Consider the following 21,818-nt stretch of genomic DNA (forward strand, 5'->3'; position numbering starts at 1 on the left):
GCTGGAGAGAGCAGTGGAGCAATGTGGAGAGGTGAAGAGCTAGTCCTAGCCCACAAGTAGGCTACAGCTCAGGAGACAAAGATTCCTGAAGATCATACTACAAAGTCAGGTATGCTGTGAAATATTGGTGAGGCTGAACCGAGATTATGAGAAGAATAAGGTTACCTAAAGATGGTACCATATAAATTGGGCCTTGAAAACCAGATAGTAGCAGCTTTCTTGAAAGAGTATTTTAACTTTTGAAATCCAAACTGTTTTTAGAAAGACAGGCAAACACTTTTATTAGGAGCTGCATATTGTGCAGTAACATGGGGTTATATTTATCTGCCATATAGAGAGCTTTAGTCTCTTTCTTATAAGTAATTAACATATCTGTTTTAAACAATTATCCTTATAGGAACTGTTTCAGTATTCATAATCTGCCATGTTTATTTTAACCAAATTTGGGGAGTTTAGAAGCAATGGCTCTACTTTTTATAGGTTTTCTGTTTTGTTCTTTTTTTTTCCTTAAGAAAGCATTTTACCAGTTAGTCCAGGTTTGCCTGCAACTTGCTATGTAATCCAAACTGGCCTGGAACTAACTACCAATCCTCCTGGCTTTGTATCCCACATGCTAGGACTACAGATCTGGCTTGTTTCCCTGTAATCTGTTACTTGGAGCTATAAAGAGAAGTTCTCCAAATTGCCATTCTCTCTGCCTGGCCATTTATATTTTGTACTTACAGCATAATCTCCTCTGATGGCAAAGGGGGCATAGGAAATGACATATCCTAATTTTGGCAGAGAGATGCTTATTCAAACTAGGAACATAATGGTCTGAGAGCCTGATGCTAAGGGGCCCCTTTCTAGTAACTTCATGTCTCCAGCTGATTCTGGATTATTATAATTGCTTAATAATTTTATAAAATTGACTAGGAGAGACTTGTCTTATTATTTTAATAAAAACAAAGAAGTAGTGCCACAGACCTATTATCTCAATACCTGGGAGTTGGAGGCAGGAGTATAAATAATTTGAAACTATACTGGGCTATATAAACAAAGATCTAGGCCAGCCTGGGCTACATAAAGGCATGGAGCAAGGAGGATCAACAATTGGAAGCTACCCTGGGGTATATAAAAGGGATGAGGGTAGAGAAAGATGCCCTTTGAATATCTCCAGTGCCTAGAACACTCTGCTACCTACCATGGGGGTCCCAAAGCTTTCTTTGGAAAAAAATGTCATCGAGATAGTGAAGGATGCTTTCCTAGAAGCTGTTTCTCCTTGAGTTGATTCTCAATTCATTTATCTTGGTTGTTAGCGCCCAGTTTCTTCAAATTTTGTTGTTTGCTTAGAGATTTTCAACGTGATTCAAAGTTGACCAATAGCTGAAATGCATGTGGCTTATACTATGGCACTCAGGATAAAAGAACTCTGAGTTTGCCAGCCTGTGGTATAGATTGGTTTGTTTTATGGTGTGTGTGTGTGTGTGTGTGTGTGTGTGTGTGTGTGTGTGTGTGTGTGTCTGTCTGTGTCTGTGTGTGTGTGTGTCTGTGTCTCTGTGTCTGTGTCTGTGTCTGTGTCTCTGTGTGTGTGTGTGTTGCTCTGTTGTTTGTTTTGTTTTGTTTTTTGAATCTTGGAAAGTTTCCTAAACTACCTTCAAATTTGTCATTCTCTTGTCTCACCCTCCCACGCATCTATCTAGGATTAAAGTTGTATACTGCCATTCTTGGCTTTCTATGCCTCTTCTGGTAGTGATTCTCCTGCACCTCATGCTTAACGTAGAGGAAGAAGAAAAAGTGTTGCCTTTCGCCATTGAGAAACTTGAGGCTCAGAAGTTACCTGAAAATAGTTGGCCAGTGAGGGACAGGTCTCACCTAGAACCTGGCCTTCTGTTTCCACACCAGTCTCCCTTGCACAGTGCCCTGCCCTATAGGGCCTTTGACCAGCAGACATTCTGTAGGCAGGAAATCCACTAGCCAGTATTCCTGGGAACAGTTGAAATGCTGTGTATTTTTAATGCCCAAACTGTACCGTTGCCACATCAGAAAGATGAAAATGAAACAGTAAAATACAACGTAGAACATGAAGATGTAATATCAAAAAGGGGAACTGCTATACAGTAATCTGTTGCATCTATACCTAAAACTACCTCTTCCGGCTTCTCTTGCAGCTAAATATGGTTCTATGTCCAAGTTCTATCCAGTTGTATTAATTACTGTTGCCATTGCTGTGGCAAAATATCTTCAGAGTTGGAGGGTACAGTCTATCACAATGGGAAAGGCATGACAGCAGGTCACACTATCCAGAGTCAGGAAAAAGAGAGATGAGTATCAGTGTTCAGCTCACTTTCTTCTTTTATTGAGTCAAGGATACCAGGTGCCGGGCTATTGCTGCCCACATTCAGAGTGGGTCTTCCCACCTTAGTAAAATCTCTTTGGAAACACCATCACAAACACACCCAGAGGTATATTTCCACAGGGATTCTAAGCCCAGTCATTCAACAGTTAAGATTAACCATAACACTGATGAAATATAAGTGAAGACTTATTTGGGAAGTCTTCGGAAAAAGGAGAGGCACACCATGTCTGCTGTTGTTTCTCCTTTCTGGGTCTGAAGCGTGAGAAGATGGTGAAGACAGACTGAAGCCAGATCAAAGGAGCCCTGACCGTTCCGAAGCTGTGGGTAGCTCTGCTTATTTTTTTCTAGTTTTCTAGGATTTCATTTAAAAGGCAGTGACTAAAATCTGATTTGAGGAAACACAGAGAGCAGATAGAGCTGGACTAGCCCATCCAGCCACATAGCCTCCCTCCTGCCTCTGTTTAGTTATCTTGCACTGAACTCCATGTCTTTCCATCTCTTTCTAAATTAAATCTTGTGCGTACTTTAATCTGTCCTTCAGAGCCAACCACTAAAATCCCTTCGCAAGCTGCTGCATCTTTCTTCGTCAACCAATCACCCGGCTTCTTCAGATCCTCGGTTCCAGCCGTTAACAGCTCAACAAGCCAAAAATTCCTTCTCAGAAATTCGGATTCACCCTCTGAGTCAGGCCTCTGGTGGGAGCAGCAACATCCGGCAGGAGCCTACACCAAAAGGCAGACCAGCCCTTCAGCTGCCAGGTCAGATGGATCCTGGTTGGCACGTGTCCTCTGTGACCAGGAGTGCCACAGAGGGGCCTTCCTATTCTGAACAGCTAGGTGCCAAGAGTGGGCCAAACGGGCACCCTTATAACAGAACAAATCGCTCACGAATGCCAAATCTGAATGATTTAAAAGAAACAGCCTTGTAATTTATGCTGGGATGGAGTGTGTGTGGGGGGTGGGGTGGGGGTGGGGAGACAAACCAGTTGGGAGGGGAGGGTCCAGGGTGGGCTGGGAAATGGGTTAGACCAGGGTAATAAGCCAGTATTTTCAGCTTTATGAAGGTGTGTGCAATATTGTGTGTGAGGGGGGCCATCTGGCCCCTCACAACCACAAATGCTAGTCAGGGATCTTAAGAGCCACGGGAGTTCCTTAGGGATCACCACTCCCCACAGGTCTTGTGTGAGAATGGATAGAGTGTGCCATTGAGGAAGAAGAAATTCTTGCCAGTTTCTCCCCATTACATTCCAGCTTTAGTGCAATCTCTGTTGAACTTGGGGAAGCCAGGGTGTGTCCTGGGTGCAAGGGATAGAAAAATTCATGTTGACCGATGCCCTTACCACATATTTTTTTCTGACTAGACTAAATGTGGGGTTTATTGTAATCTAGGAGTATCCCTTTGAAGGGTTAGCAGATGACTGTATGTCTTAAATTGTTTTCTAAGCTTCCATATTTGATAGGATTTGTAACATTTATTTATAATTAATATTGTACTGTTATAATCATACCTTTTATGTTATAATGTAAAGTTATTTTGAGCTGTTTGGAACATTGTGAAGCAGTGGGACAGCTACAATAGTTTCTATAAAAACTAAACAGTAACATTTATATATTGCATCAGGAGTATTTTATTCTATATATAAATATATATATGGTAAATAACTGTCTGTTTTATAAATATATTCATTTAAAGAAAGTATCGTTATGACACTATCTGCCATATTTTTATACATTTGTGATATGAAGTGAGTATTATACTTATAATAAAGGGAGTTGAATTGTGGCTACATGTGATTGTAACAGTATAAAACTTTGCTCAACTTTTTGGCCCCAGCAGTAGCCTCTAGACATGATCCTTGGTAGCAGACAAATACAGCATCTCTTTCAAGGCCCACAGGTGAAGAAGGTTGGATAAGCTAGTAAGGAGCCCAACAGGCCTCATTTCTGTCCTCAGACACTTGGCTCTCATTTGTGTCCAGGGACATTAACTGGTACACGAGAGAAGGACAGACAGACGTGGTGTGCATGGGTCTTTACCGAGAATGTGCTCTTCCACTCAGCATTAGTGTTAGAGTGTAGACCAAAGATTGCCAGTGAACATTCCTTGTTGTGAGGTTGTAAGAGGCACCTGTCTGCGGATCTTGCAAACCAGCTCTATGCTCCTGAATGCTGTCCGCCCTCCCGGAGACTCTTGCCTCCAGGTGGGATCTGAGCTATGTGTATGGCATTTCTTCTTCTAACTGCTTTGTTGTTGTTCTTGTTGTTGTTGCTCTTCTAATATATTTATAAGGCTCCTGAAGCAATTCCATATGTAAAGAAAACTGCTATGTCCTTTTTTCCTTCCCGGGACTGTCCATTTATAACAAGGTCATCGTGTACACCTGTATATACATACACTCACTCCATCCATCAGAACAGGACTACATATTTCTCTCATTTGATCACTCTCAACTCCCGAGTTACTATCAAGGATCACCAAGGCCTCTGGCCAGCAAGCATTATTCCCACCTGTCTATGGACCATCTTTGACAAAAAAAAAACAAAAACAAAAAAACAAAAACAAAAAGAACAACAAAAACAAAAAACAAAAAACTCAAACACCTCAACACCATCATCTATCAATAGTCATAGAGTTTTGAAAAGTAGTCTCTTAGCAATAAGACTTTTAGAGATCACTCCCATCCCTCAGAGAGGTAACTTTTCAGTATTTACTACTTATTCCAGAATTCTGAGAGTGTCAGTCCCCAAATAAAGTCAGCTGTCATTGAAATATGCTGAGTAACTGTTAACCCTTCCCTGAGATTTTGAGAATCATAGCACTGATGATTATGAAGATTATAAAGGTCTTAGATTCTTTGCAGCTTAAATTGTGTGCATATTGCATATTTATATAAATACTATTAATGATGTGTATTGATTATATATAGAGGTCATTTTAAGGTGCTTTTTATTTAATTTTAATAAGTATAATAGGCACTAAAATGAAACTCAACTGGATACTATCATGGAAACAATTTGATTCATTTTGCATGCTCTTGAGTTTTTTCCTATCGTTTCTGTTACCAGTTCAGTACTGTCTGGGTAGCTCTGAATTCTGGCTTTCCCCAGGCAACTCTTCAGTTACCTAAGTGAGGTAGACCCTCAGCAGTTTTTGCCTGGATGTAGTGACACTAAAAAGGTGTATATTTAACTCTTCTTTTTCTTACTAGATCTGTACCTTTGTATCCCCTGCCCCCTGCCCCCTGCAAACCAGAAACTACATTTTGTTTCCTCTGGAAAGACTTCTCACTGTGCTGTGTGCTTAGGAACTGCGAGGTCCCATTGCCATGCTGTGGCATTCGTGGCTCATCATCACCAAGGGGCTGGTTTCCCATGTTGTCACCTTTGTTAACACTGGGATCTCAGATGTTTGCAGAACATTTATATTCCTGATGGTTCTTTAAAGAAGGGCTAGAACAATTGCCTTCTACCTAGAGCAAACTAATCCTAACTAACTGATGAAGTCAACACTTAACTTTTCCTACATTCCCAGATTTGAGCCAGAAAATAGCTACAATGTTTTCAACTAGTGTTTCTGAGCTAGCTCTTTTATCCTCTTCTTAGCTCTTGTCTGTTCTGACTTTTCCTTGATCCTCAATAAGCTATAAGTGAATCTACAATCCCATTTATTCTCTTACTGCTCCCAGATGGGGGGCAGTAACATTTTCTCTCAGATCTAATGAGCCCTCTCTTAGCTTTTAACTGTCACTTCCCCTTCTGATTGGTCATTCATTGGCCTCAAAAAGATGCCATCCACGGCAGGAAGGAGTTGACTGGAAGTCACAACCCCCCCACACACATTTTCTTTAGGAGGGGGAATTGATGGCATCCATGTTCTGTTATCTGTGCCGACAGACTAGAGGACACAAAGGTTGAATTGAAGGCTTATGAAGTACTATTGCTGATTACCTTTCAAAAAGAACCTTGGTTTGACAGTGTCTCTAATTTTTCTTCTCTAGCATCCTCTTTTTCTTTCCTGAAGTTCTAAGTAAACTTTAACTGATCTTTGTTCAGTCTTAACTGACGTATAGGACACTCTCCAGGGCCCAAGACCAGAAGAGAGTGCCCAATGCCAAGAGGTTCGAGTGAGCTATCTCTCTGCAGCTGCACTTCTTAGCCAGGGCCAGTGTTGTCCACCGGGCACATTTGACAATGTCCGGAGACATTTGGTTGTCTTGGGCTACTCCCAGCATCTAGTGAGTAGAGGCCAGGGATGTTGCTAGACATCCCCCAGAGTATTTCCAGCCATTTCTACTACCAAGGTTAAGAAGTCCTGCTTGAGACCAATCCAGGCCAACCACTCTGCAGAATTTGCCTCTGGCCTTGGGCTTTCCAGGCTACATAATTGCAAGAGTGAGTCCCTTAACTTATTTAAGAATCCTCTACCACTGTTCTCAAATCTTTGCAACCTATTGTTCGTTTCCATTGTCTTGGACCTGCTAAAAGGTGCATACTTTGGGAGGAAACCAGAGTTACTTTATATATGTTTGAGAACTTAAATTCTAGATTAGCATCCTTAGAAGATCTTTCTTAGCCATGAGGCTTATATTTAGAAGCAAGCAGCAGCCTGGCAGATTGGCCTGATTTTTACCAACTGCTCAAAGGCATCATGGCTTTCAGCTGTGTCTACCGAAAGAAAATGTCTTTGTTTTTTTTTTTTTTTATTCAAGTCGTTTAATAGCTCTTTAAAAAATATTAGCATATGGCAGACTGATTAGAAGCAAAACTCTTTCTTGGTGGTTGTGACGTGGCTATTCTAGAAGTATTGTGCTGTATGCTTTGGTTAAATCTGTTTTAAAACATGCTTTAAGACTCACCATATGCAGTTGTATACTTTAATTCTAAGCAGACCTATTCTGGTCAGTCTCTAGTCATGCCGTGTATTATAAAAGTATGTTGTGGTTGTAGAGTTAGCCAGTTTAGCATGTTCCTAATCAGAAAATTAGTGGACTCCACTAGGAAATGCTATCCCATTTTCCCTTCCCAGTACCTCTTAGTTGATATCATAGTATCCTCACTTAAACTAGTCTTTAGAGTAAATAAGGAAAAAAAAGCCATTTATTTTCTTCTAGCCATGTATTGAGAATAACTCCTATGTGTATAATTTTTTCAAAGGCCAGAGGATTACTTTTCCCATATGTAGAAGGCTTTGTCCATTCTGTTCACCTAGGTCTCAGTGGTCAAAGAACTTTTGGCAAGGATGATAAGTAGCTCATTGGAAGTCGCTGCTGGGGCTCGGCTGGGACTCAGCAAAATTGCCTATCTCTTGTGCTCAGAACCTGTGTTCTGGATGACACTACTTTTTCGTTCGGAAGTTCATTGCCTACTGCATTAGAGTGGGCTATTTAACCCCACTATGTGGGTACATACAAAGATCCACAGATCCCTACTTCTGTGAACAGGGACTATGATGTTAGGTTTCACCAACCCAAGGCAGAAAGCAGTGGGATATTTATTTCCTTGCCTCCTTTAGTTCATCACTGGTAAAAGTTCCTTGAAACTCACTTATGGCTTAAGAAATAACAGTTCTGGTTTCTTTAAAAGACATTGCAGACAAGACAGGACACAAGTCAGTCATCCCCAGGAGTAGAATCTTAGGAGAAGGTCCCTACCAAATTGTAAAAGGCCAGATTACCAGAAGATAAAACAGACAAACAAATCCAGACTTGTAATTGGTTGTGGTTTCCTCTTTTGCTTCTTGACCACCCAAATTCTACAATAACTTAAGGGTCTTGTTCAACTAGAAAGCTCAATCTTAGAAACCGTGAGTGAGGAGCCATGCAAGTAAAGAAAAGCCCTTATCTGTTTGCATACACCCAAAGGGAAAAGCCAAGTGACTAGGAAACTCTGGGCCTATTGCCCATGCAATTGTTTTTTAATGCAGTGTACTATACAAGAAGGTAGACTTTGTGCAAACCCGTTTCTTACAAAAATCATTGTTGCCCACAGTGCTTTGTTCAATTCATCATCATTTGGCCAGGTCCCTACTCCACCTTTTTCCTCTCTGGGCATGACCCACCTTTCTTTCTGTTTATTGTAGGCTGTTAAATATGATCTGACCTGCTTTGTACTTTCATTCAACTGTTTACTCCCGCACTTAAGGGAGGGTTGTCTCTTGTTTTTTGCCAGAAAAATAAATAAATAAATAAAGTTGTCATAGTCTGTACGCTGGATTTGTAGGGCCAGCAGAACTGCTGGAGTGAAACTGGTTTCACTGGTAAGGCCCTTCTTCCTTTCCAAGGGTGAGCTCTCTACACCCCCTTTGATCCTCGGTCCAACTGGTCCTCCTTGGGAATCTGAAATCAGTCTCCGTGTTGTATGCAGATTAGAAGTTGCCTTGTTTGCTGCTCTTCCCAGGCAGAGTATCAGGGAGAAAGAGGCCTTATCTGTCCCTCCGTGTCCCCTCCTGTTTGGCAGACCCGCTGAGAATCCCTCAGGACTTCCTTTGGTTGGGGATGTCCCTTCCCAGAAGGCTGATGTGATTCATTTCAGGCATAGACAAGCTTGTCCTAGTGCTGTGCTTCAGGTCTAATCAGAAGAAACCCAGGAATCAAAAAGGTAGATGCCTTGACTTTTGTCCCTGTTGGGGGATTAAAGTGTTTATTGCCAGAATCATCAAAATCTCTGGTTAAACTCAGTAGAGTTTCAGAGAAAGACTATGCTTTTCCTTGTGGAGAATGTATACTCTCCATACTGGCTTCCTTTCTCCAAAAGTGGAAAGTAAAGCTCGCAGAAAATCCATTTCCCTCGGGATGATCAGTGGGTTCTTAGTCACTAGTCTCTCTCCCTCTCCTTGTTTACTCTTTTTGGTCAGTGATGGAGTTGGCCTGGGGGAGGAGCAGCCTATGTGGTGACAGAAAGAAATAGATTCTCACTGTAAACTTGCATTGATGAACAGAGACAATTAAGCCAAACGAAACAGTTACCCCAGAGTTCTAGCTCCAAGAATTGCTTTGTGCCACACTGAATTCAGGTCGTTATTCTGTATATATTTATATCATTTTCAGAGCGTCTTCAGTCTTTACTAAGTTTGAAGGGTATGGTTTTCTGGAAAGACACAGGGCAGGGCGACACTGAGATCCCTGTACCTTCTTAAAGACAAAGATTGTGATAAGCCAGAGGGATATGCCATCTGATGTGCGGTAGATGGAAATCAGTGGACATTCTTAATTGCATAGACTTTATAATCTACTATATAAAGTGTAATCCATACTTTTTACTGTGGCAAGGGTGTGATGTGGTTGTTAATCTTTTTAATTTTTGAATCCAAACTGAATTTAAAGTGTTGAATACTTACAATTCCTCACAAGCTAATTATGAACCATTTGTAAAGTGTTTCTATAACTCTTTGTATCATGTGTTGGTACATCGTATCAAGTTTTTTCTGGCATGTATCCCATTCTAAACTTCTGTAAAATTTCTATTGTTGCTGTACATATTCTACACATATCTACTCTGTGGTAACCTTCATTAACAGCATGAAGTGGTTAATTTTTACTGAGCACAATGTATTTTTGAATGGATCTTCCCACATGTCTTTAATAAAATGCAGATTTTGCACTGATGTGACTGCCAGGCTTTCCCCATTTTGAGCACTGTGGTCCTTCTTGCCTTTGAACAGCGAGCAGCTCCATTCTAATTCTTCCTTGGTAAACAAGAATATATGTTCGAATGCAAATGACGGGCAATAGGCCTTTGAAGTTGTAATCACTTTAAATGAGTGAAATTGATGTAAAACAAAGCAAATCCTGTTACTTAATGATTTTTTTTTTCTATTTATAAAGTTCTTTTCCCCTTATGGCATTGTGAACACTGCTTTCTTTCACACTGAGTGTTGTCATTTATATAGTTTGTTGACTGCTCACTTAGTCTCTTGAGGATAAAGAGATGCTGAGCTGGTGTGCTTAGTACAGCAAAGAAAGAAAAGATGGTCAGCTGTGGAAGATTGCTTCTTGTTCTAGAGCAGGGATTGGCAAACTGTTTCAGAAAAGTCCAGTAGTAAATGTGGTTTGGGGCTCTGTGGCCTCCACAGAACTCTGCATACAGCGCAGAAACGATTAGATAATATACACAGACAAAACCAACTGATGGCTAATTTGGGCCAACTGTGCATGCTCTCCTGAGCCAGAGGGATTAATACTACTGGACTACTCTGAGTCAAAAGGGACATGACTGGACACAGGAAAAGTCTGCGGCACAATGGCTATATCTTTTCAGTTTATCATCCATATGGAAGCATGGCTGTGCACTGCTGTGTGGGGGACAGTACTTCAAACTCGGGGTACTTTATACATCAGTTGTTTTCCAGTTTTATAACTTTCTTCAAAGGGGGGCAAGAGCTGAAATTCAGAACTTCATATTCTATGTGTCTGTCTCTGTGTGAGTGTAGACGTGTATGTGTCACAGCAAGCATGTGGAGGGCAGAGGACCCTGTTTCATGAGAAAGGAAAGCTGAATCGAGTGTATGGGTTGGTTGGTTGGTTTTGCTTCATTTTTGGAATGATCTCGTGGAGCTCTCCGACTCACAAGTAGCTGAGGATAATACTGAACCCCTGAACATCTTGCCTCCACTTCCCAAGGGCACGAACCACCATGCCTTGTTCAACAGCCTTTTCTGAAAGCCCACACTAATACATGTGCCGTCTTCCATCACTTCTCCAGTGAGTAGTGACTGAATCGACTAAAGAATGAAGCAGTTCAATGAAATAACATATTGGACATCCAGGGATGCTGGCGAAGTGGTTAGATGGCCTTAGTGGATTTATCACTAACTCTAGCATGACCTAAGACAACATACTTAATTAGCTACCCAGTACCTCAGTTTCTTTGCCTTTAAATGCTCACACTGCTAGTACTTATAATGCAGGCTTGTTGCTAGGGTCTAATGGGATGTTGCTAAACCTTTAACAGAATTTCAGTAAATACATTTATTTATATTTTCCCCTAGAAGTTGGGAAGGGAAGCTAGAGAGATTGATTACTCATTAAGAAAACTTGCTGCTCCTCCAGAGGGCATAGGTTCAGTTCTCAGTACACAGATTGGGTAGCTCACAACTACCTGTAACTCCAGCTCCAGTAGCTCAAATGTCCTCTTTATTGGCCTCCACAGGACAGGTCTCTCTCTCTCTCTCTCTCTCTCTCTCTCTCTCTCTCTATATATATATATATATATATATATATATATATATATATGTATATATGTATATATGTGTGTGTGTGTGTGTGTGTGTGTGTGTGTGTGTGTATCCACCCCCCCCCCCAGCGAAGGAAGGAGCTGAGAGTTCTATATCTTGATCCAGGCAGCAAGGAGGAGAATCTCAAAGCCCACTCCCACAGTGACACACTTCCTCTAACATGGATACACCTACTCCATCAAGGCCACACCTCCCTGGGCCAAGCATATTCAAACCACCACACCATATAACCTCCCACATCAAGTACCAGGATTACTTCTACATTATTTAATGTTTAACAATTAACTAAAATTATGTAAAGTGTTGTGCTTTACCATAATGTTTTGTTGTGGTCTGCATGCTGCAGAGAGAACTTAATAAAAGAGTATTTGCCTAGCATGTAGCAGACACCCTGGGTTATGCCCTCAAACCATAAACAATAAAATCATCCATGTATAACCCAAAGTCTAGTATTAAAAATAAACAAAATATGTTAAGATAGGAATGACTTTGCTCTGTTATATAATCTTTATTGAATTAGTCACCCCTAAAAGAAATAATATTGCAAACACTTTTTGTTTAATAGGAAGATTCTGTTTCAGATTTACTTTAATTACACACACACACACACACCACACACATTCTAAGGCAAAAAAATGAAGAAAATGCTAACATTTTCATTAACTATTGAAAGAAAATTACCTACAGATAATATTTTGCAGATCTTAGTGTCTCATTGTTTATTCAATTCCGAAATTGAAAGCATTTTTCATTGTGAGACCCCTGGCTGGTTTCTTTACAGATATACTTACTTAGAAATTTAAGGAACACAGAATAGTTAGCTTAATCTTGAAACATACCAAAATTGGAAGGTTTATATGTCCTAATTTTGCAACTCACTACAATGCTATAGTAATGAAGACTTTGAGGTAATAGGATTATGAGGCCTGGCATAAACCTTGATATTGTTGATCAGTTGTTTTTGGAAGAATACAAAGACCATTTACTGTGGTGAACAATTTCAACAGAAGTTACCATGACAGCTGCATATTGATACCCAAAGATTGAAATTAGACTCTTGCTTTATAACTATTCACAAAGAGTTAAAACTTAAAAAAAATTTTAAAAGAATTTTAAAAACTTTAAAAGAAAACACAAGAGTAATTCTTCTTGACCTTGGGTTTGACTGTAGTTTCTCAGATAATACACCAAAAAGGGAAAGAGGAAAGTTGGACTTCATTAAAATCTTGTATTTGTTGTGCTTCAAAGGTCTTCACCAAGAGAGTTTTTAAAGAGAAAGTCCAGGTGTGATGATGAATACCTGTAATCTCAGAACTTGGGAGGCCGAGACAGAAGGATCTTTGAAAGTTCCAGGCTAGCCAGGGCTACATAGTGAGACCCTGTTGCAAAATCAAACCAAGACAACGACAAGAAGAAAAACAGGATGGAAGAAATGTTTGCCTAAGAGAATTGTATATAGAACATCCAAAGAACTCTTAATGGATCTGAGGATTAAAATTTTTAAATGGGCAAGGATCTAAGTAGACCTTTCTCCAAAAAATATGTAATCAGTTTCTTGAAAAGATGGTCGGAGTTGGGGATTTAGCTCAGTGGTAGAGCACTTGCCTAGCAAGCGCAAGGTCCTGGGTTCGGTCCCCAGCTCCGAAAAAAAAGAAAAAGAAAAAAAAAAAAGAAAAGATGGTCAAGAACATTGGTTATTAAAGAAATGCAAATCAAAACTCATCAGACAATGGTACTTCACCCATACTAGGATGGGGCTAATGAAATACAAGAAGCATTGCTGAAGATGTGGAGAAACTGAAACCTTTATACATTGCTAGTGGGAACAGAAAATGGTACAGCCACCTGGGGAAGTAGTTCTTTATAAGAATAAGCAGAGAGTCGCCAAGCGACCCAACAATTCTAGGTATGTTTATGCTCAAGATAAAACATGTCCACGTATACATTTTTATGTAGCAGAATTATTCACAATAGCCCCAAAGTGGAAACCACCCCAATGCATGGATAAATCATAATAGAATACCCTATACAGAATGTTTAATGAGAAGGAAGAAGTACTTCTCTAACACATGGTCTTTAAAACCACAACGATAAGTACAAGAAACAAGTCATAAACTACTATATATCATAAGATTCCATATATATGGAGAAATTCCCAGAACAGGAAAAATCTACATACAAATAGCAAATGGATTCCAAGTAACCTAGAGCTGGTGTGGATGATGGCTCATGGCTAAAGGATTCTCTTGGGGGTGATAAGAATAGTCTAAAGTTACTCGTGGTAATGATTGTGCAAGTCTGGATATACTGTATTGAATTATACACCTCAAATGAATAAGGACTATTTATGTGATGTTAATAAAACAATTACAAAACAAATTTATGGTATGATTTTTATTTGGTGACTATTTATCCCTGCCTTGTACCATTATGTTATTTTTCCCCTGAGCAGTATTCTTAAGTTATTTCCATTTTCTCTAACAATTACTCAGTGTGGTGAGAAAAGTAACTCAGTTTTCCAAATAAGGGTCTGCTTTCAGGAATGTTATCAAAAATGTGCACAAAATGAGACCGTCTCACAAAACAATCCATCAAATGATCTTGGATATCACATTCTTCTCAGTGAATGGAACAACTTTTTTACAAGCCTCAAATTTCCTACCTAGTGTTTTGGAGTTCCACAAGTGAGTGTGCGTGTGTGTGCGCGCGCGCGCGCGCGTGTGTGTGTGTGTGTGTGTGTGTGTGTGTGTGTGTGTGTGGCCTTGGCTGACCTGGAACTTGTTATGCAGACCATGTCTTGAATTCACAGGGATCCACCTGTCTGTGTCTCCCCAGTGCTAGGAAAAGATGGAAGACACAAGTCTGGCCATCCAACGTCATTTTGGTGTGAGTCCATTTAACCCCCCTTAATATCTGGAAATAGAAAATAGCTCGGAGCAAAGAACTGCTAGCCAAGGCCACACTGTATTTATGAGGCCAAGACCTTGTCTTTGAACAGTTCTCATTCTCAGCTTCTCCCCACATGCCTTTTGGACCCTCACCCAGTTAACAGGCTCTCCCAGAAAAGAGCCTCAGACCCAGCCTGAGCTACAGATGGAAATGAGATGGAAACCAGTAGTCATTCTCTCAGGCTCCAAAGCTCTGACTAAATGAGCTACTCCTGCCAGAGAAAGACTACCCAAAGAGGTTTCAAATGTCATGTCTGAGTAAGCATGTTTGGGTGGGCAAGATGGGGAAAAGCCTTTCAGAGAGAAGCCATAGGCTTTTTGTGGTTTTGGTTTTGTTTGTTTTTGGTTTTTTTTTTTGTTTTTGTTGTTGTTGTTGTTGTTTTTTACTCATATGTTTGAATGAAAAAAGAAAAAGAAAAAGGAAAGGAACGTGACTTGTCCTAGATACGGTAGAGGAGAGAGTCTAGTGTACATATGTGGGAGAGCATCATCAGAGGCAGGGACATCTGGGAGAGACCAGAGTGAACATGAGCAGACTGAGCTGGGCCTTGTGATGAGAGGAGGGAGGGAAAGAGAGAGGGGAGAGCAGGGGAATCAAGTACAGCAGCCAGGAGGCCCAAAGGTACAAAGAGAAAGGGTAACCAAAATGGCTAGATTATATGGGGAAAAACATCCCCACCCCGTGGGCTGAAGAGTTCAGAGTAGGGGGCGGGGTATGCTAGCTAGGAGGACCTGGTAGGGGTTGAGGGATGCTGAGAGAACATTAATTAGGCACCTCTTCCAGGTATCCCAGGTTTGAAACATAGCAGTGTTTGTGTGTGTATGTGTGCATGTTGGACAGATATCTGGTATCTTTCTCAATTGCTCTTCGCTTTAGTTTTGAGACAGGATCTGTCTGTGTACGCGCAGCTTACTGACTGGCGAACATGCTCTAGGAATCCTCCTATCTCTGCCTGCCTACTAGTTCTGGATTTACAGGTGTGTCCCTCCATGCCTGGTCATTTTTGTTTTCTGTCTTTTCTTGGAACAAGGTCTCACTGTGTAGCCTCGGCTAGCTTGGAACTGGTATATAGACCAGGCTGGCCCTGAATTTAGATCTGCTTGCCTCTGCCTTCTAAATACTGAGATTAAAGGCATGTTCCATACCTGTCCATAGCTAGCTTTTCACATGCATTCTAGAAATATAAATTCAAGTCCCTATGCTTGCACAGCAGAAACTCTGCCTACTGAGCCATCCCTATATAGTTCTGTATGATAGGAGCCCTGACCCCTTCCCCCAAAGCATGATCTCTTCCCAGTAGCCAGATAGGTGGTTTGTCTCCACTGATTTCCAAGCCTGTTTAATTTCTGGAAAACTGTAGCCAAAGATAAAGAAGGTGTGATGTATTCTAGTCATTTGGGCTTCCTCAGTATAAGGGAAACCTCACTACCCACACACATATAGTCTGCCCCTTGCATTCATCTCCTGGCAACCACAGAAGGGCACATTGGGGAAAGGCTGTAGAATGGAGTTTATGCAAAAGGAGCTCCAACTGGCCCACATTCCCTCAATCCTGTGGATAAAAGCCCAAACCCCTTCAAGGCAAAAGCAATTCCAGGAAGGGGAAGCCTTGACTGCTTGGTTAGTTGGTTAGTTGATTGGTTAGTTAGTTAGTTGATTGGTTAGTTGGTTAGTGTTTACAGACTCTTGGGCCACACACCAGGCTTCCTTCTGCTGTCTTCATGCCCATGTTCTTGTCTCCAGGCCTCTCTAGTGGGGATTTCATGAACGTGTTCAAGTGAAGCTTTGCAGAAGAGTATGTTCCTCTTCTGAATGTGCTAAGAGCCAAAAAGAATTTTCAAATTATCAGAGCTGCTTTGTGTTCCCCTGGGTCTGTACCTTTGACAGTATCACTGAGACAAAGAGAAAAAGACACGGAGCCAGAAGTGCAAATTACCCCTGCTATTTGGGTTTGTGTAAGAAAATTGGTTTGAGGGATATTTTCTTTGCTCTTATTTTCTTTGGCGCTGAGTTGAGGAAAAGCTTCTCTCTCTCTCTCTCTCTCTCTCTCTCTCTCTCTCTCTCTCTCTCTCTCCCTCTCTCCCTTTCCCTCTGTCTCTCTTGTTGAAATTTGAAACTATCTTTTAAAAAGTAAAATATTGTCTACCAGATCTACATTTGTAAAGTGCTTATAAGATCTAGCCCCATTCATCAAAGTGGTATTTCAAGGTGACTCTCCTCTCCCCCAAGCTTTCCCTGCAAGTGGCAGGACTGAGCTGAACTAGGCATCAGGCACACTTGCTGGCACACTCAAGCAGCTCCATCCGGATGGCAATTCGGACATGCCAGCCTAGAGGGATCAGTCGGATGAAGCGGGAAATAATGGGGGGCCTCAGTAAGTTCTGGACTGTAGAACTCCGGTCGGAGTTTCCATAGAAGACCTAAACAGAAAGAGAAAACCTGGTCAGTATCACAATAGAGAAAGGAAAAGGAAAAATGACTTCTGACTAAAGCTTTTGTGTGTGTGTGTGTGTGGGTGTGTGTGTGTGTGTGTGTGTGTGTGTGTGTGTGTGTGTGTGTGTGTATGCCTGTAGTGCCATGTTCTTGTATGTGCTGAGCAAGCAGTCTACCACAACATCATATGCCCAGCTCTCAATTAAACTGCTCATTAGCTGCTTTCCGTCCTCACAGATAATCCTATTGGATGGTTGCTAGAATATGCATCTTGACTTTTTTAACCAATTTTCATTTCTATCCTTTGCACTTTGACAGAAGGTTTTGAAAGGGTCCATATCATACAAGATAGCTGTTCATATGGTCCAAAGATATCCGAGTTGTACGCAAGTCAAATCTTGTGTCTGGCTCTGAAGTTGGAAGCCAAAGCTTGAATGTATATATTTTATTTCCTTTGATACAAGTGACAAGTACCTTTTAGGCCTGGAAAAAAATATATTTTAACAAACAGGCAAAAACTAGAGGGAAAATTCTGGAAAGGAGAAGGTAGTGTTGACATAAAGAGATAAAAGGCTTTAATGTTTTTCAGGAGGCAATGTAAGATGTCGCAGACGCTTTACAGTAGTTCTGAAGAAATCACTGTTAGCACTCTTTCCGGGGTCACAGTGTTCTGCTCTGTGACATAGAGCATTTCATTTCCTCCTCTAACTTTCTCCTAAAATCGTTTAATGGCTGCACTTAGCTTTAGCCATCCACAAAACAGGTGTACCTTGTTTACATCCATCTTGCCTTTCTCCCTAGCAACAGGGCACGAGCTGCCCTCTCATGCTGTTTGTCCTTGAGTGTATTCAACTCAGAAGCAGGTGAAGATGGGGGTTCCTGAAATCCGACCTGAGGCCTCATGAATGGAGTGGAGTGCCTCCTTCAGAGCACCATCAAGGCCTTCTAAGCACAAGGCTGGAAAATGAAGTCTAATGTCTTTTGGAAAATGCAACTTTAGTAAAGGCCAGAAAGTGAAAGTTTGAGGTGCTGGACATGTGGCCCAGTTGGTAGTGTGCTTGACTGACAAGGATAAAAGCTGAGTTCTGATCCCCAGCAGTATGGAAACTGATGATGGGACATACTACAATCCCAGCACTCAAGATGGACAGAGGCAGGAGGATCAGAAGTTTAGGGTTGTCTTGAGCCACATAGCAAATTGGAGACCAGCATGGGATGCATGAAAAATGTCTCCAAAAAAAAAGCATTAAAATGGATTTCCCATTGTGTCAAACTCCTCAAAACCTCAGACCTCAACCCATGAACGTCTTACTGTGCAAGTTGTCACCTTGGACTATAAGGCCTTCTGATTATTAGTCACACATGCCTACTCAACTTGATTAAATGTCAAGAATAGGCTTAGGAGACCTGGATGTGGGGGAATGTGCCTGTAATCCCAGCATTTGGGAGAGTGAGCCAGAAGGATGAGGACCAGTCTATGCTGCACACCGAGAGGACACACGTAGGAAGTAGCCTGAAGAATTCCTTGCTATTGTGAAAAAAAAAGGTACCATTTTCAAACAGCTAAGTGAGTTTTCAATTCATTTTTTTATGGATCACAAAGACATCCAGGAGCTTAACGTGTTAGTTCATAGTGAAGATCTAGATAGAACTCAGTCCTCAAGGATTAATAGAGTGTGTCTGGACTGGCACCATCTTTTAAAGGGCCACTTAGGCTATTAGTATTAATGTATGTTACTATTACCCATTACTAACATTTTCAAACCTGTTTTTAGTATTTCTTTTATTATTATGCATATCTATGTGCGTCTGTGTCTGGCCATGTATAAGGGAGTGCAGAAGTCCTTGGAAGTCAGAGCATCTGATCTCTTGGAACTGGGGTTATAGAATGTTGTGATCTGAGTACTGGGACCTGGATTGTGGTTCTGTGCAAGACAGTATGTGTTCTTAACCACAGAGCCATCTCTCTAGCCTCAAAGAGGCTCACTTACTGGGCTTCCAAAAGGTTTGAAGCTGTCAGTCTCAGTCAATAGTAAGAAGCAACCATTAACTGTACAAGTAAGTGATAACAGGTGAGCCAGGCCCATGGAGCCCCACAATCAACGTTTGAGTGAGTTTGGAACTGTCCAAATTGCCAGAGTAGTATTCTCAAGAGACTATATGCCAATTCTGAGAACTAGAAAAATACTTTTTTTTTTTTGCACAAAAGACCAACATTAATTTACAAACTGCTAGTCTCACAGACCACATCTGGAAAAAGAGCAAATGTATGGTGAAGAAGGCACACAGGTGACCCAACATGCAGAGGGGTCAGTGCTCTGACAGAGACATGGACAGCGGGAGCATAGGGATGGGGCAAGCCTCAGGGGGTGTGAGCTGAAGCTGACTTGGAGTGACCTCCACTTACCCGATTGTTTCCAGTCTGATCCTTATAGTAAATCCAGTTCAGGCGTTCATCAGTCCTATATTGCACACTGTACTTGGTCATCCACTCATCTATGTCACAGCGTCCTTGGGTAAGGATCCCCGAAATCACCTTGATCTCCTTCAAATCTATCTGTAACCACTGGCTACTGTCCTGATACTTGGAAAGCCAAGCACACCTGCCAGGAACACATCAAATTATCAGGAATCATCTATACATATGGCTGTGAAAAGCCAACAGGTGCTGAGTTTTGAGGGGTTACTAGCATCAAGGGTATCATCCCAACTCTTAGCCTTCAGACATAGCCTGATTCTCATTTCTTTTCCTTAGGAAAGACTTCCCTGGCACGTTTAATTGGCCATCTTCCCAACAGTGTCCATCCCTTGAGCAGGGATGCAGGGATACATTACAGTCTGTCACCTCTCTTCACTGTATGCCTCTAAGGCCAAGGGACTCACCCACCCTGCCACTACTGTACACCCAGTCCTTGGCACAACCAGGCACTCGGTCAGGGGCTGTTGAATAAATGTTTTCTGTGTCATCCGTTTAGGAGACAGACCTAATTTTTCAAAGCACATCTTTAAAAATATAAGAATGACTCTACCTGGGCTGCCTGCCCTACTTACCCAAAACCTTGACTGTTGAGCCGGGCCTTGTTTGCAGTCCATGAGGAATACCAGCCCACATACTGCTCTGGGTTGGAGCAAGTGATCTGATCTGGTGTGACTTCCCCTGACTCGAAACCCAGGGGCTTGTGATATGGGCATTCTGGGGAGGAAAAACAGCATACTCTCAAACACCCCAATCTCTAGCCAGAGTGGTGGCATATGTATGTATGTGGAGTCCCAGCTCCTCGGGGCTGCTCTGCAAAAGTATTGAGGTCTCTTCCCAAAATCCAAAAGAAGAAATGAACCCCTCCTTATCCCAGAACTTCAACAGGAAATTGCTTAAAGGACAAAGCAAGAAACATAGGCACTTTGCGGGTGGCGAACATTTCATTTCTCAGCATGGTGCTGGATGCAGAGAGCCGGACCTGCCACTATTAAGTGCTCACATGGGATGAAGGTGAACTGGAGTAAAGGGATTTCCATAGAGACATTCACTCAACAGTCATAAAAGTGGAGGTTGGGGGAGCAGGTTCTATGGTAACCTCATTGAGGGGGGTGTGTGTGAAAAATGCATCCACCTCCCTCATCAACTTAGAGACCAAAATGCCAAGAAGTATGTAGTGAAATAGCGAAATGCCAGGCGTCCAGTTTTAGTTCCCTCCTTATCACAGGTTGAACTGTGCTTCATAAGAACATTAGGGTCTCTAATTGTTCTTGGCTAGCAGATGATGCCAATTACCGGAATAAGACAACGGTGAGCAGCAAAATGGCAATTATATACTGAGACTGACTTCTTACTTGTAAATTGTCCTTTTCTCGCTGTCTGAAGAAAAAGGATGACTGAATAGGCAACAGCTGAAGGAGGCTGCTTTCTTCTAAATGGGGACAGACAAAGCAGTCCTTATAGGCTAGTTGCCTGCTGCTCCCTTCCCTTTGTGACTAAGTACTCTCACTGAAACCAGCATTGTGGGTGGGGGCATCTCTAGAACGAGACAGAGGCCTGAGATAAGGGAGGTGTTCAAGAATCAATGGGTACATGACCTTAGCTGTGACTCAGAGTATTGGGAATATGGAACCTGAAAAGGCTACCTCCTGTAGCCATGCAGGAACCCCAGTGGAGCAATAGGGACACCAACCCACCCACAGAACTTTCAATCCAAAATGTATCCTGTCTACAAGAAATGCAGGGACTGGGGATGGAGTGGAGACTGAGAAAACTGTCAACATTGACAGGCACAACTTGAGACCCATCCCATGCACCAATCCCTGACTCTTTTAATGATACTCTGTTATGCTTGCACACAAGAGCCTAGCATGATTGTCCTCTGAGAGGTTCTACCCAGCAGCTGACTCAGACAGATGCAGACACCCACAACCAAACAGTGGATGGAGCTTCTTATGGAAGAATAGGAAAGATTGCCAGCACCAAAGGGTATAGGAACTCCACAGGAAAACCAACAGAGTCAACTAACCTAAACCCTTGGGGCTCTCAGAGACTGAACCACCAGTCAAAGAGCATACACAGGCTGCAGCTAGGCCTTTCTGCACATATGTAGCAGATGTGGGGCTTGGTTTTTACGTGGGTCTCAACAACTGAAGTGGGAGCTATCATAAAAGCTGTTGCCTGTACGTGGAATATGTTCTTTTAGCTGGACTGCCGTGTCTAGTATAGGTGGGAGAGGAAGCACCTAGCCTCACTTGATGTGTCAGGGTGAGGGGGATGCCAGGGGAGCCCACCTGCTCAGAGGAGAAGGGGAGAGGAGAAGGGGAGGGGGCACTGGAAGGAAGGCAGTGAGATGTAATGTGAATAAGTGATAAATAAATAGACAGATAC

General features: G+C 41.9%; 2 protein-coding genes across 6 annotated transcripts in view; one reads left to right on the forward strand and one right to left on the reverse strand.

Moving 5' to 3' along the window:
* Positions 1 to 21,818, forward strand: part of Cdkl5 (cyclin-dependent kinase-like 5) — a 230,447-nt gene that overhangs the window by 189,245 nt on the left and 19,384 nt on the right. For 3 of the 5 annotated variants that reach the window (XM_017602290.2, NM_001421533.1, XM_039100454.2), the window contains one exon: positions 2,880 to 10,174. In XM_017602290.2, coding sequence (XP_017457779.1) covers positions 2,880 to 3,266 — 387 coding nt within the window. In that variant the 3' untranslated portion in view covers positions 3,267 to 10,174. Of the gene's footprint in view, positions 1 to 2,879; positions 10,175 to 21,818 lie in introns of those variants that run through there. The other 2 variants (XM_039100455.1, XM_063279693.1) reach the window with 1 other exon arrangement.
* The window catches only part of Rs1 (retinoschisin 1), a 29,760-nt gene continuing 23,512 nt past the window's right edge, over positions 15,571 to 21,818 (reverse strand). The window contains 3 exon segments of the mRNA NM_001104643.2: positions 15,571 to 16,938; positions 19,359 to 19,554; positions 20,003 to 20,144. Of these exon segments, the coding sequence (NP_001098113.1) occupies positions 16,786 to 16,938; positions 19,359 to 19,554; positions 20,003 to 20,144 (491 nt within the window). The 3' untranslated portion in view covers positions 15,571 to 16,785.

This window comes from Rattus norvegicus, chromosome X (assembly GCF_036323735.1).
Source record: "Rattus norvegicus strain BN/NHsdMcwi chromosome X, GRCr8, whole genome shotgun sequence".
Classification (NCBI taxonomy): Eukaryota; Metazoa; Chordata; class Mammalia; order Rodentia; family Muridae; genus Rattus; species Rattus norvegicus.